The 15,657-nt window shown below is 36.1% G+C and overlaps 3 protein-coding genes across 8 annotated transcripts in view; 1 reads left to right on the top strand and 2 right to left on the bottom strand.

The window, feature by feature from the left end:
* LOC108142365 (protein boule) overlaps positions 1–6,733 on the top strand; it is a 30,213-nt gene extending 23,480 nt beyond the window's left edge. For 2 of the 6 annotated variants that reach the window (XM_017266171.2, XM_017266172.2), the window contains exons 4-8: positions 289–348; positions 410–527; positions 757–848; positions 1,219–1,252; positions 5,618–6,733. In XM_017266171.2, the coding sequence (XP_017121660.1) occupies positions 289–348; positions 410–527; positions 757–848; positions 1,219–1,252; positions 5,618–5,739 (426 nt within the window). In that variant the 3' untranslated portion in view covers positions 5,740–6,733. Of the gene's footprint in view, positions 1–288; positions 349–409; positions 528–756; positions 849–1,218; positions 1,253–1,405; positions 4,151–5,617 lie in introns of those variants that run through there. The other 4 variants (XM_017266173.2, XM_017266174.2, XM_017266175.2 and 1 more) reach the window with 4 other exon arrangements.
* Positions 6,734–10,665: 3,932 nt separating this feature from the next.
* LOC108142763 lies at positions 10,666–11,260 on the bottom strand. The gene has a single exon (XM_017266797.2). The coding sequence runs from the start codon at positions 11,123–11,125 to the stop codon at positions 10,913–10,915; it is 213 nt and encodes a 70-aa protein (XP_017122286.1). The 5' UTR covers positions 11,126–11,260; the 3' UTR covers positions 10,666–10,912.
* Positions 11,261–13,338: 2,078 nt separating this feature from the next.
* On the bottom strand, positions 13,339–15,535 carry LOC108142762. The gene is made up of 4 exons (XM_017266796.2): positions 15,273–15,535; positions 14,849–14,959; positions 14,362–14,778; positions 13,339–13,605 (listed from the first exon to the last, which is right to left on the bottom strand). Exons 1-4 carry the CDS (start codon positions 15,450–15,452, stop codon positions 13,450–13,452), a joined length of 864 nt encoding a protein of 287 aa, XP_017122285.1. The 5' UTR covers positions 15,453–15,535; the 3' UTR covers positions 13,339–13,449.
* Positions 15,536–15,657: the final 122 nt, after the last annotated feature.

Here is a 15,657-nt window from a genome sequence, read left to right as displayed (position 1 = left end):
TTTTGCCTTGGCACGTGTTTCTCTCTCTCTTAGCCATGGCCGTGCCATAAAAAGCAAAAAATGAACAGAAGATTAAAAAAAGACACAAAATAAAACAAAAACCAAAAAGCGTTGCGCATTAATTTTTAACTATTTTTTGAGAATTTTTGATGCTGCTGCGTTCGATTTGAATTTGAATTTCTTCGTTCGGCTTGTGTGTTGATAATGCAAAGGATATATATTAATGCCCATTTATTTATGCTTTCTCCCTCTGTCTCTCTCTTCCATCTCTGTCTGGTCGAAAAACAGGGTGAGTGCGTGGTACTACGAGATCGCAAACTAAACATTGCACCGGCCATCAAGAAGCAGGTGAGTAGACTTGGCTTTTTAAAATAATTTTCAAATAACTGAGAACATTATTCAAAACCAGCCGAATCCTCTGCAATCGATTGTGGCCACGAACGGAGCTGTCTACTATACCACCACGCCGCCGGCACCGATTAGCAATATACCCATGGATCAGTTCGCAGCCGCTGTATATCCGCCAGGTGAGATATATAAATATATATAGATATATATATTTATGTATTAATCTCTGCGTTAATGGGTCTTCATCGTTTCTCTGAGTTTCACTTGGTTTTATTGACATTTGTTTTTCTTTTCTTTGTATTTCATTACTCTCTCTCTCTCTATTCGAAAACACTTCATCAACACAACAACTACAACCAAAAAAACACCACCACCACCATCAATTGGGAAACAATTAACCAAACCTAGTTACTGACTTTACAGCCGCTGGAGTGCCAGCCATCTACCCACCTTCAGCCATGCAATATCAGCCATTCTATCAGTACTACAGTGTGCCAATGGTGAGTGCGATTACAAACAATATAGATAAGGTCAGAATAATAGCCCTGCAGATAATGATTATATTTTGGCATCATTTTAAAGCCAGTCCGGGTTGCAATTACAAAAATGCCGATTTGCTTAGTTTAGAACAAAGGACCTAAATATATATATTAAAAATATACCAAATATTAATTATATATTGTAGTATTGAATAGCAGTTTAATATTAAATAATTATAAAATATAAAATTAATATATATAATATTTATAAAACCAATACGTACAATCAACTCAATAAAAAACATCAAATTATCAAAGCTTTTATTCTGACCCCAACTGTGAATTAAAAAAATATTTTTTTTTATTAATGAATTTTAATATTCTTTTGCAGAATGTACCCACCATTTGGCCTCAGAATTACCAAGGTGAGTCTCAAGTATTTAGAATCTCTCGCTGGTCGTTTTGTCGTTTGTCGTAGCCTACACATATCGGTATTTGCTTTCTTTTCTTTCATTTATTCTTGGCGCACCACCACCACCAACTACAACAACCACCAAAAATCAACCACCACAAAATAGGTTAAATCCAAAAAAAGAAACATAAAATAAACAAATTTTCGTAGTCGCCAATTTTTCGTTGAGAGCTGCCCTGAATAATAAACCATACCAACAACTAAAACTACAACTACAACTGCAACGATAACTAGAACTACAACTATCTGCGACAACAACAACAACAACAACAACTATAACAACAACAACAACAACAACAACAACAACTATAACAACAATACCATGCTATATGCTATATATGCCCCTCAACTCTGATCGAACTGCAGCAGCAGCCGCACTCTTAGTTTATAATTTTAGTTAATTACGATTATGTTAAAATGCCTATGATTTAATTTAATTTATGCTAAGTTTGGAGCTTTATTTTTGGCCACACACACTAAAAATATGTACATGTAATGTAAATTAGTTGAATGCCATAGCGAGGGAAATACTACATTTTTTTTTTTTTAATCTTCTATTTCTTTCGATTGATTTTCCTTTTTTTTCGGTTTTGCTTGCTGTAAATAGCAGAGAATGAATGTAAATAGTAGTAGTCGGCACCAATCACTTTTTGCTTATATAAATATATATAAAAAATACCGATATAAAACCATATAAATTCAAATTCCTAGATATATGAAGTTTTTCGCCAATTTTTTCGATTATTTTGTAGGAATTTATCCATGTTAACTTTGAGGATGCAGCAACAGCAACAGCAACAATAGTGATGCTACTACTACTACTACAACAACAAAAAGCCACAACAACAACAACAACCACAGCAACAAAAGTAAACTAAAAAGCATAAATAGAATTTATATAAACTCACACACACAAAAACGCACCACAGCTGCAATTTCGGAAATGTTTAGTCAAAGGAAATCGTAAATTGAAGGTAGAAGCTTTGGAAGGACACTCACCCACACAAGCACACCGGCACACACACACACACATACGCAAGGAAACCATTGCAAAATGCTGTAAAGTAAGCTGCTTATGTTATTAGAGATGTTGCGATGTGCTAGTATGGGTGATGGGGAATAACATTTTGGTAGAGGAAACATTTATGATGTGCAATTAGCGGTGGAGCGGGGGGGAGGGGATATGGTATTTGGGGGAGGGAGGGGGCTATAACCATAGGGAACGTTGACAAAACTGCAGTGTGTGTGTGTGTGTGGTAAGTCAGCAAGTGAAAGACAGAAAAATATATATGTAGAGGCAGACGGAGAGAACTTAAAACCATATTTAAACTATACTATATAGGAAACATTGTGCTAAATACACACACAACTGGATTAAACAGAGAAAGCAAATGTGAAGAGAGCACACTCACTCTAAACAACACACACACACATGCATGCAGGACAACAGGACACACACTTATATATATATTTAAATATACTATATAGGGAATAACTAAGTAAATTGCATAACACACATATACTATATATGGTAGCTAAGAAAGCAGGGCAGCGATCGAAGATTAAAGACATAATATTATGCATAAATTAATTTATATACATATATACAATACATATAAAGCGTAAAGTAACTGTAACTCGTAACTGTAACTGTCCTACACAGACACATACAGCAATACAAAGCAAAAAGATGAATAAGCAAAGGAGACGACAAAGTCAAGCAGCAAAGCAAACACACATACTAAATCACAGAATTACACACACACACACGCACACCACCCACGACTCCTGAGCAGAAAGTCAAGGATAATTTATAAAAATTTCCTTAACTCTCCGATCAGAACTCGTTGAGAAGGAAAAACCTAACTTGTAAGCCAAGCAAAAGAAAACTGAACGAAATTTTAGTCTAAACAAAAATACTAAAAGGAGTAAAAAGTAAAAACATAAAATCTAGCCACATAAGACAAGCAAAAAGTGAACTAAATACAAAAAGAAAAAAAAAAACAAAAATACAATAAAGATATTCAAAATATGCTAGCTAAAAAAAATGCGAAAAACATACACATAACTCCCGGCCAGTATATACGGGAGGCATATATTAGAGTGACTATTAAAGGAAAGCTAAACTCAAAGCTCTAGCGACAAGGAAAATAGGTAAAACTCAAGCAATACATAGACACTCATAGGTGTGTGTTACACAAGAATATAGTTAAATATATACGAAAAGCAAGCAAACGTAAAATAATATAATAAATTTAATAAACTAATGTAATGTACAAGAAAAACCAAGCAAAGACGAACTCTGCGAAAATGTTGATTTATCATTTCTGTTTTTCTACACTCACTTAAGATTCTGTTGTATCTATTGTTATGATGATGGCATCAAACTAATCAAAAACACGAACGAGAAAAGCGAGATGTGTTAACCAAAATTATTTAAAGTAATACAAAACGCGATGGCCAAACATTTGCGGGGGCAGCCGGCGACCTGCGAGCGAAATCCATTCAAAATTGGTGCATAATTTGGCTGAAATGAATACCTTAACGGAAAATTCGAAATAAATATTTACATATACGTATATGCCTTATTGAACGAAACAAAATTATTTGCCCACTTAATACTGTTAACGTATTGTGACGAACGTAATAAACCAACCCAGAGGTTTCAAAAATACCTGCTAAAACAGATGTCGCCGAGGTCGCCCCCACCCCCATCAAATTTGTGACTCGCTGCCTCCGCAAATGGACTTCGCAGAGAAGTTGTTGACAAATTTTTACTAAATTGTTAAATAGTTAAATACAAAACATTTTTAAATCGAATTGTAACAATAATTAGAAATCACTCTTTGTTGAAACGAAGCAACACAAAATGTAATGAAATGGAAAGCAATAATTCACTTAGGCATGCTCTAGTTAAAAACTAAAACTGAAATCAAGTCGAAGAAGCAACATAGAAACCACCAACCAAGAGTACTTACATGTATGTCAGTCAATAGGGATTTTATTTAGTTCGAAAGCACGGATTCGAGTTCTGGGGTTTGAATACTACTACTCCCAGAGAATCCAAATTGCTGGGAGGAAAGTGAGGGACAAATTTGAGGGACATTGCCTAATTTTGAAATGAGTTTGATTCACTCTTTTATCCAGCCATCCCAGCAATTTTATCTTCCGCAGACTAATCAGATAGAGATCAGATCATAACTAATAAATCCAAGGCATAACTTAAGTATATACGTGATATTTTGAAAGCGAAAATTCATAAATAAATTGTTTAGGTTTAAAACAATATTAAATATATTATACAGATATATACATATATACATTATAAAGATAATGCCAAGGCATAATTAAAATCATAACGATTAATTAATTAAAGAATGAATGAACATTTTTGCTGACAAAACAAACAAAACAAAAACCAAAACAAAAGAGTAAAATGTTTGTAAACTCAATTTATTGTACGACTTGAATGAAGGAGAGCGAAACGAAGAAGTTCTTAAGTTTTTACTGAACAGCAGCAAAGAGCAGAGCGCAGATTGTCCCATCGTAAAAATCTATTTAGTTTATATATAGTGAATATTTATATTATATATACATATATTAAATGAACAAATGGCAAGTAACAAACAAACCAACAAAAATGGAATAGTAATTAGACAAAAGTAAAAGGAAAGTGAAAAATTATATATATATACAATACATATATATCATAGCGCAAAGAATAATATATATTTTAATGAAGGAACATCAACTGATTAAGTGCAGCTCAACTAAGAGCACAAAATGTTTTTAGACTAAGTACCTACCTACCTAAATGAATTCAGCAATTACATAATATACAAGAGATAGGCGATAACGCTGAAAAGGCGCCGGGCCAGAAGGGAGATCACCTTCTACTTCTATGGAGTCTAATTTGTATAATTATATATACGTGCATATTACGAGGATAATGCCCCATGATCATCACAAAAAGTAAACAAAAACGAAGCATATTTAACCACATACACACCTACACACACTATACTACCTATTAATATAGAAATGAGAAAGAAGAAAAGAACGCATAAATAGCAATAACAATAAAGCAACAGCTACTTAATAATTTTAGCAAAATGCAAAACACAAAAATAACGAGATGAAGAAAATATGAGTAGCAAAATATTTGTTTTGCCTTTATTTGATTTTCCCCTCTTCGCTTTTTCGGTTGGTTTTTAAATTTGGCTTTTACTGCGTTTACCCCATTACTCCACCCCCTATTTCCTTTTCCCTCTCCGATTTGTAATTCAGGGCACCATATATATATAAATATTTTATACAGAAAACCATTCACCAATGCTGCACTCGCCGTCGGCGAATCCACATCAAACGCACGCGCAGTCGCATCCACAAACCCCATGCTGGAGTATTGACGATCTGAAGGACACTATGCCCAGGGTATAGCTACATGATCCAGGATCGTCGGCGGGTATAGCAGAGGGTGTTACACAAGAAACTCAAGACAGAAGGCCGAATTCTCCAGGGGAAATTATAAATTATAGAGCAACGTGTTGGAGAAGCGCAAAAAGAAGATGGCGTACTAAAGGAAGGGCGGTCCTAAGAAAAGTTTTGCAGCGTATACAAACCGAACCCATATTATCGATAGAAAGTGGGATCCAGACGACGATGGCGGCGCCGCACAAAAGCCCATGTTTTCTAGTTATTTTGTTTTTTAATTTCGAAACTTACCCCACCACCCCAAAAACCTTCACGCTTACCACCCCATCGGGGTCCTCGTTACTTGTTTTTAAGTTGAGATTGTTCCATTCGTTTTTCGTTATGTTTTGTTTCAAAGTTTTTTCGTTTTTGGTCAGCCCGCGGGTGTGTGGGCAAACAGTGAGAGAGAGAGTATAGGAAAGGGACCAGATTAGCAACCGGGGGCAACGCAACAACACCTTCAACGTCGTTTCCCATCACATGTGAACACACAGCCGAACCGAAGCAAAATCCAAACTTCTTCAAAATCGGGAACCCCAACGGGAAGCTCCCAGTGATAACACTGCACTGTCATACCAACCGAAACCCGGAAGCTAAATCGCCCCGATCCGAGCTCCTGCCCCTCAAGCAAACCTTTTGACAAATGGGCCTTGGACAAGCATAATGTTTCGGGTACTGTCCCCCTTTTTTTGGGTGTTCCGATCAATAATATTTTCGATCGCTGTAGCGTTCCATTGAGCACTTTGGCTCAGTTAACTTTTCAAAATTTTTCCAGTTTCATCTTTAATCTTTGTTCTTTCGTGACTTTTCGAACCTAATGTATTACCAAAATTCGTTTAGTTACTGTGTATATAGGCATTATTCTTCCAAATTATGCTTAAAGTGTTCATCTTCAGATTTAGATTCACATTGCCGAATGTCATTCCTAAAAAGATAATAAAAAAAATGCCCGAAACAAAAACTAATCTCTGTTTTTATCATATGTTTGTTTTTATTTTTATTTCTTTTTCAGTTCCTCCTGATTAAGTGTAGCATACTTTCCAGGTACTGCGAAATACAAAATGCAACGAATCTTTCAGTAGCAATGGCAGTTAAAAAGCGAATCGTTAGGCAGACGATATGATAAAATAGTTGAATTAAACGGTTGTGTCAAATTAGCTCTAATCTCAAAGTGAAAAACCAAAAAAGTACAGAGAAAGGCGGCAGTTTATTAGGACTAAACTTATCTAAAATCTAAATGTAGTTCAATTACGATTGGTTTGCTAAGCTCGCTCGTCTTAAAATCCTATCTCTCACTACCGTGTGTAAACTTTAATCTTCCCGAATGCGATCAACCAAAGTAATTATAATCTATACGGGGTATACAAACACATACACTTTAGGCGATGGTTAGTATATGCGAATATAAATACATATATGAAAACGTACAAGAACAATATCTCGATGGCGTCTCAACACAGAAAAAGTGGTAATCAGATACCAAATTATAATATTTACGAAACGAGCAGATAAGCAGTGGAAAAGCCGAACATTTTTACATAAGAAAAATGCATTTTTTAACAAACGTCTACGTGTGAATTGAATAAACCTTATATGTGTATACACGCATATATTATATACATTTTATTAATATATATATGTAAATGTAAAGTCGAGCAGCAATTTTTTATAACAAGAAGCGGGCCGGGGAAAGCGGAAAAGTGGATTCAAGAGAGAGCAGCAGAAAAACCCTGCCCAGTGGGCGTTCATGCTTCGAGGCTTCACTGTGCTCCGTGTGTGCGCGTTAAAACGTTTTTTGAAGTAAAATTTAATTTACACAAGACTGACGCTAAAAAATAACTATGAATATTAAAAGTGTACTAACCGTTTACGAATTTTTCAAATGCCACACACGGAGTAAGTGGAGGTCAGAGGTCAAGAGGCTCATGAAGGATGCAGGATGGAGGCTTGATGGGGTGCCGCTTTGTATATGGTTATATTATATTGTACTTAATAAATGGAAAACCTGAGATATATATTATATATATTTATATTTACAATAAAATACAAAGTAATAATTTATGAACAATTAAAAGAAGCGAAATGAAATTAATGGTAAATAACAAAATATACAGTGTTATTTTTATTTTTATGATATTGTACTTACATTAGTAACTAACAAAGTAACGGCGCAGCAATAATAAATACATTAATTAGCAACCAGAACTAGGCAAAAAAGAAAAACCCCACAAGAAAATGTGATGAATATTGTATAAAAAAATTGAAAAGTCCCATCATCCGAAAGACACGAAATATGAGTTTTGGTAGATCATTATTTCGCAGAGTAAAATAACCGCTAAGGGAAGGTCTCCCTGGATCGGGCGAGCCTATAAATACAATAAACGTGCAACGAACTCTTTTAGATTTATCAAGGATTAACCTTAACCACACATAGGTGCATTAAGTAGTTCGCGATCCGAGGTGCAATTAGCACCCAGATGTGTTTGGATTATTGTTGTATTTAGTGATCCGTTGGGTCCTTAGCCACCGTCATACCCGCATTACAAAAAAATCTGTTTTGGATCATTGTTGTCAGCAAAAGAATTTTTTAAATTACGATTTCTAACATATACAGAGCAATTTCAAGTGCGAGATCTCAATGTAGAGGCAAAACATGGCAAATGGTGAAAAGCAAAACGACAACAAGAGCAAAACAAAGCGGTTTTTCTATCAATGTTGAAAGCGAATGCGTAGGAAATATTTAACCATATATACAACAAATATAAATTGTAGCTAAAATGGTTTCATATAAACGAAATTGTTGAGTATTTTTAGTCACGAGGGAGAATCGAAGTAAACCGATACCCAAAATAGAAAAAACTAAATGAAGAATTTACAAAAATTGTGAATTTTACGCAATTCTCTTGGACTTCCTTTTGGTAGATTTTTTAGTCGACCTTGTTTCCACAAATATTTGCACAGAATTTCGTTTATTGCCTTCTGCTGACAAAACTGTCCATTAAGCCCGTTCCACTCAGTTTATTTTTCCCCGAATCCAACCAAAAAAAAAGCCGAAATTCTGTTGCGAAATATATAGAATTATTAAAATTAAATCGAAGTGCATGCTGCACATTGTGAGAATCTGTGCTGAAGCCGATGCAGGATAATTAAATACACTTGTAGAGAAGGATACCGACGCCGCGATACAGATACCGATACACCTATGTTAAGCCAATTAAAGCGCCCAATGAATGTGGTATAAACCGAGAGATAGGATTACCAGAAAATTACATAGCAAAGATTAGCTGAAGAGTAAAGAAAACACTAGACAAATTATACTTTTAGCTAAAATCAAGTGGAACTAAGAAAATGTATCCAAATTCTTCCGTAAAAGAAAACACATTTCTAGCAAACAATTTACCGTACATAAGAGTCTAAAATACATATACTATACTGAGCAGCATAAAAGTAGAGTCATGGAAATACGTACATCAGACGACACAAATATAGTCACGCCCGGGAAACCCAGAGAAATTACAGATCAAGCAATTGCAGCCCACTTAGGAAATGATATCAGCATGGAGACGGGAGATTTCAGAGGGCATGAAAGGAGTGTGGAGTAGGGTTAGCAGCAGTAGCAAGAGGAAACCCAACTGATCTCTACTGTGTTCTATGCTTTAGGGAGGACATAAGTAAAGTAAATTAAATATGTAATGTTGAAAAACCAAAGTATTACAATTTTGAGCTGCAATATTTTTTAATCAAAAACCAAATGGAAAATGGATTGAATAAAAGTAAAATACAAAGATAATAATTAATATATATTTTTCTCTTTTGAGATAAACCAAACGAAAACTGTTTTGATGTGAATTGAGTTAGGCAAAAAATAAATGAAGTAATAAAATAACATAACATATTCCAAAAAGTATCAAAATGGAAACCAAAGCTAGTTAAGGAAATGCACAAATTTTGTGTGTATTTTTTCGGTTTTTATTCATGTGTGTAAATCTTCCGTGTGCAACTAAAAAAAAAATGAAAGAACGAAAAAGACGAAAACCAGAACTACACTACACTACAAAAGCAAAGCCAGACACTAAGCCCAACTGAAATTGTCAAATATGAATTAATATATATGAGGTCTATATGAGTATATATTTAGATAACAATTATATTATATATATACATATATATTATATACATACATGTGTGCAAATTATTCAGATCCATCAAAATACGATGCGGAAAGGAAAAAGTCTCTATATATATTTAGTAAAATTATAACGAAAGAAAAATGAATACGTAGTACAACGGCAAGCGAAATAAAAAGTATAAAGCAAAACATATAAGAAAACAAAAAATTCGAGAAAAAAGGAAAAGCTAAAAAAAATGATGAATAGCATAAAAAAATAATTATTTATAAAGGCTGTAATTTTAAGTAAAGATCAACCCGATAAACATAACAAGACGCAAAAATGAAACAAAAAAAAATTTAACGTCAACATATTTCACCCACAAAGCAAATTAAATTAACTAAAACCGAAAAAAAATCGCGAGAATATACTATAAAACATAAGTAAAAACGATATCTAAAAACGAAATTATAAAACTAAATGAAAAAATTATATAAAATAATTACATACAACAAAGAAAGTAAAGCATAAACATAAAAGCAAAAAAAAATTATATATATACGAGAACTCAATGTATGTAATAAATATAAAACTAAATAAATAAAATCTTAAAAAAGGAATAAACCGAAGGAACGCACGGGCTTTTTGATATACAAGTAGTAAAACACGGATACACACAAAACACGGATCATTCGATGGAAATGGCATTTATGTCATTGCCTTTGGGAGTGATGACGCATTTAGCAGACCCCTGCCAGACTTCGATCAAGAAAAACGACAAATATTATTCTCTTATCTACGCGCTAGAATGCATTTATTTAATCGTTGTGGTTTTTTTTTTTTAATGCCAAGGTACATGAAAAGTCGTAGCGCCGGCTTCATTTAGATTCGATTAACTCTAATTCGCACGATAAGGTTTATCGCCTTCGGAAATAATCTACATAATAAATACAAAGTGCACAAAAAAATTATGTCTATCGCGACATTAGGAACATGTCAAGGTCGGAACTAAAACTATGAAAAATTCTCCATTAATCCCGAAAGAAGCTGCGGTTGGTGTTCTGCAGCCGAACACTCTGTGGCGCCTTCTGGCTGCGATCGAAGTTCTGCAACTTGTTGGTCTTCAACATCCGGGGATTGGGTCCGGCGGAGGTACGCCAGTAGACCGTCTGCACAGCATTCCGTCCGGCAATGTAACGCGTAGTGGCGCCGATCAAGTGGTTCACTTTATTAGCAGCAGACATCTTGTCTTGTGTGTGTTCGTTTGGTATCACAGTTGGGTTGCTTTTTCTATAGAGTTTTGGCTCTATATTTTGGAATTTTTTACTGGATCCGTCCGATCATTGGCGCGCTCGATTCGTTTCTGTGGCCTCACTTCGCTCCGCATCCAGTATTTATAGCGATGCCTTATCAGCAGTTTGTTCTGGCGTATGTATGGTCATTATCTTCCAAGTAGTTGGGGCTTATCAGGTGTTGCTCAAAAGGGTTGATAATTGATTAGCTTACGACCAGGCCATTATTTGCACGCCATGCAAGTGAATGCAATGCGAAATGCGACGCACTTTCAGCTGAAGTTTGTTGCTTTTCGATTCAAATGGTTATGTTTACACTCCTTGGATAAGCGTCTAGACTTGTATCCGTAACCAAAAAGGAGAAATTGCCTTCAGCGTGCTTCCCAAGTGCAGTCCAAAGTCCAAAGGCTGATCTCTACAGCTGTGCCAATATTGCAAAATTAAATATGTATCCCTCAAGCGATGACGTAAATCATCAGTAAGAGTTTGTACAGTCCAACATCTGCCACTCAAACTGACCTATTTTTAAAACTTTAGTCGATATACCGGGATTTTGTAAAAAAAAAGATATAAGCAAGTAAAATGTCGCTAAACTTTTGTAAATATATAAATAACATATTTAGCCCAAGAATATTTTTTTATACTTAAAAAAAGGTTATTAAAAAGGTTAAATATTTGTCTCGTTCTTAGAATCAATATATTTAATTTTATAAAGTAAGTTGGAAACTTTAAAAGGTACACCCAACGTTTTAAAATGCACTTTGGACATCTCTGAGTTATCAGTTTTTGGCTAGGCGAATTTGATAATTCTATTTGCTGTCTAAAATTATCTGGAAGTGAAAACTGTGTGTTGTGTAGGTCATGGGTTCCGTGCTGGAGAGGTTCATCTGTAAATGACACATTTTCATCAGAAATTCAGCAGGCGCATGTCTGCCATGGCAGAGGTCACATTAACCTATTTTAGACACATCCTGCCCTGCTGATTATGCAGTTGGACCGGGGTCTAAGATATGCTCCATCTGCCCCACAGAAGAACTTCTATAATACTTACTATCATGAGCACTCTACGTGTGCGCCGCGTTCTTATCAGTTCGTGAGTCGGCGGCTGCCTGTGAATTATTATTTTCAAAACAAAACGTCAAGCTGGCACACAGTCTATGACTGCAATCAGGCGTTGTAAAATCCAGCAGAAAGTGTGCGGGTGAAAAATCGGGAAATAAACAATAACAAAAATCAACAATAACCTATGATCGCACTCCAAGTTCAAGTGCGATTCAGACTCAGCGGGGGCTGAGCAATCTAGCCCTAATCTAGCCCTGGCACGTTTTCTGGTAGTGCTTAAAAAACCAATGCATGCCGGCTGACAGGAAATTAATCATCGCGATCATTGGGAATATTTTGCTGCCAAAACTTTTCCACGCAGACTTGGATGCTTTGTTTTCTTTTTTACGAGTGTGTCCAGACTTTTTACAATTTCTGCTAGGCTTTTTTGGCCTGATAACAGAGCGAGCTTGTTCCTATTTATGCCAAATACAAATCTTATCAACAAAGAAAAAAACAACAGAAAATAAGTCAAAAAACTCGCCAGACTTTTGGACTTATACAGGCGAGATCTTAACGAAATCGTGTGAAATTTAAAGGCACTTGACCAGGCTTTATAGCTTCAATTGCTGGGGGTCTGAACTCTTTTTGATTCCGAACAAAAATCCCTGAATATGGCAATTCGCAGATCCCAGTTGCCTAGGTCTGATAAGAAACCACAAGCGCGTTTTTTGGTAAGTGCTGATAGTGTAAAAAATGAAATGTTAACAACGTAATCAGAGAGCCCAGTGGCATTGGCGTTGGATGTGTGTGACTGTGTCAACGAGGCGTATGAGTGATTTGTATGTACAAATTTTGGCAGTACTCTTTTGTTGCCTACTTTTGGGGTCTGGCGATCCACACAGAGAGAGAGAGAGTGATAGTGAAAATATCTTTTTAGGGTAGCAACCGAATTTGTTCCGGCCAAAATTCCGATGAGCGGGTGGAGATCCCTGCTAATTGAATTAAGCAAACACTTAACGCCTACGACTAGCCAACGGCTGTTGCCCACTTAAGTCAGCCCTGTCTTCGGCGTAATTGACTTTAATTGACATGACGAGCAATTAAAACGGAAGCAATGCGAGTTAGTTTTCGGGGAGTGCACTTGGCGATCTCGCTTCTGTAATGCTTAAGTAATTTATACATAAATTAACGTAATATGGCTGGACTCATTAAATACGCCGGCTGATGACTGATCACTGGCCACGCCCCCCGGTCAAGCGGACGACCAGTAAAACGGCGAATAGAGCAAAGAGGCTGCCGCCCAGTTGGCCACATCCATTGCAAACCTTGCGAATGGTCTCCGTGTAGAGCCCACGGCGGGAAAGCAGGTTCCGGATGCTACGCAGCTCCTAAAAAGTGGCAAAAGGAGACAGTAAACAATTAGAAAAATGATTAACGATTCTTATCTATTACTACACTGATCAAAAAAAACGTAGTAAATCCAAATATTTTGTATTAAATTTTAATCTTTTCTTTTTGATTTTCTTCTGTTGCGGTTTTTAGCTATTTTAAATATGAAAATATTAAAAAATTGTTAAATATTTCATTTGACTATTTTCGGATTTGATTTTAAATCTAATATTTTAAATTTTACTTAAAATTTTTAATATTAAATCACGTAATTTAATATGCATTGTATTTAATATTATAATTTCATATTTAATTTAAGTCACATATTTATTTGTGCTTTTCCATTTTTTTCTCAGTGCTGTTTATATGCAATTTTATAAACAAAGTAACCTTTAAAAACCTCTCATTACGCTTACATTTACATTATCAGTCATACTTTTTAGTAAATATTTTTTTTACAAACATATCAATACTTATTGTCGTATGACGTTGTCGTTAGAAAAGCTATTGTTTACGTAGTTATTGACAAATAATAATTAAATGATTAAATTATATTTAAAAGAAAAAAAACAACAAACAAAATCACAATTTTTTTTTAAGTTAAGTTTCAACATTTTGCCGGTTAACAACAAATGTTTTTCGCAAAATAGCATATTTAACGTGAAAACATTTAGCAATTAAATGCTTATGTTTCTACATAATTAGCGAAATATAATTTACCATAAAAAAACCTCAATATTAATTTAATTACTCACATCAGAACCAAGGCCCATGCGATTGCGGGTGAGCACCACGGTGTATATAGAGCTCTTCACATCATTGCCGCAGAATGTGAGCACCAGGTGATCGTTGACAGCTTTTACCACCTGGACGGTGCCAGTGAACTGGGTGTAAGTGTTTAGAGCGACCAAGGATCCCCGCTGGTCGCCAATGTTGGACCATCGACCAGGTTCAGTGGTTGTGTAGTTGAAGGTATACTCCAAATTGTTGTCCCTCTCGCTCCACACCAACCGCAGATACTTCTGCTGGCCGCGATGAGCAGATCTCATGTGGTACTCATCGCTATCCACGTATGAGGATTGAGTGGTGGTTGTTCGTCCATAGTTGTTCTGATTCCGGTCGTAATCCTGGGATCCATAGCCATAGCCGCGACTGGCCTGGCTGTGTCGAATCTGAAACAGCAAAAATAGGCAAAATAGCTTGAGAACAAGATCTAGAAACTAATCAACTTGAGGAGCTCACCTGTTCTGTGACATCGGCAAGATGGATAATCACACATGAGTCGTACTCGTAGGTTCCCGGAAAGTCTTGGCTGTGCACAATAATCTCGCTGCCGTACCACAGACCCATTATCTGTATATGCAGAGAGGCTGGGCATTATTACACACTCAAATAAAAGCGAATGGGGGTCATTTGTGCGATTTGCATGCCACTCGCTGTGCGTTCAATTAAATGCCCACAATGGAAAAATAAATAACCATGGGCTGGGAGCTACAGCATTGACATTGGGCGCACTTTGGGCGCAAAGGGTTAATTAGAACAAATCGACGATAATTGCATTAGCCTGCAATGAGTTCTTCGTATTCAAATGAGCCTATATTTACACTGGTTGAGGCTGATAATCCCTGACTCTAAAAGACAACTTTTGATCTGGATTCCCTTTCACCTGTTCCAAGTCCACCGAATTCTGCGGATTGATGTTCATGCAGCGCAATTCCGAGTTGATCCGTTCCGTGGTGGAAATGGCCGATCCTCCATATGTCCCGTACTGATCGGCTGCGGTGCCTGCAATCTGGCCGCAAAAGAGGCCGAAGATCGCCAAGCAAACCAAGGAATTGATGAACATTATGAGGCAGACTTCTATTTTCTACTGATAAGCCACTGAATGCGATCTGTTCCAGATGAAATCTCACAATCAACTGACAAAGAATCCCAACGTGTTGAGCTGAGTTCCGTCCGTAAATCGCACTCAGAGAGAGAGTTACCCCGAGGAACCGCCCGAGTTTACTCTTTCGCTCAAAAAAAGCTGAATTAAAAAACACACAGGCTTG

Source organism: Drosophila elegans, unplaced genomic scaffold (assembly GCF_018152505.1).
Source record: "Drosophila elegans isolate 14027-0461.03 unplaced genomic scaffold, ASM1815250v1 contig_208, whole genome shotgun sequence".
In the NCBI taxonomy this organism is placed as follows: domain Eukaryota; kingdom Metazoa; phylum Arthropoda; class Insecta; order Diptera; family Drosophilidae; genus Drosophila; species Drosophila elegans.
This window is presented reverse-complemented; position numbering and strand designations above follow the sequence as displayed.

Excerpts from the sequence above, each read along its gene's own strand:
- LOC108142763 (XM_017266797.2), bottom strand. The coding sequence starts at position 11,125 with ATGTCTGCTGCTAATAAAGTGAACCACTTGATCGGCGCCACTACGCGT.
- LOC108142762 (XM_017266796.2), bottom strand. The coding sequence starts at position 15,452 with ATGTTCATCAATTCCTTGGTTTGCTTGGCGATCTTCGGCCTCTTTTGC. Across the intron at positions 14,960-15,272 it reads ATTCGGTGGACTTGGAACAG|ATAATGGGTCTGTGGTACGG; the intron begins GTGAAAGGGAAT and ends CTGCATATACAG. Across the intron at positions 14,779-14,848 it reads TTGCCGATGTCACAGAACAG|ATTCGACACAGCCAGGCCAG; the intron begins GTGAGCTCCTCA and ends TTGCTGTTTCAG.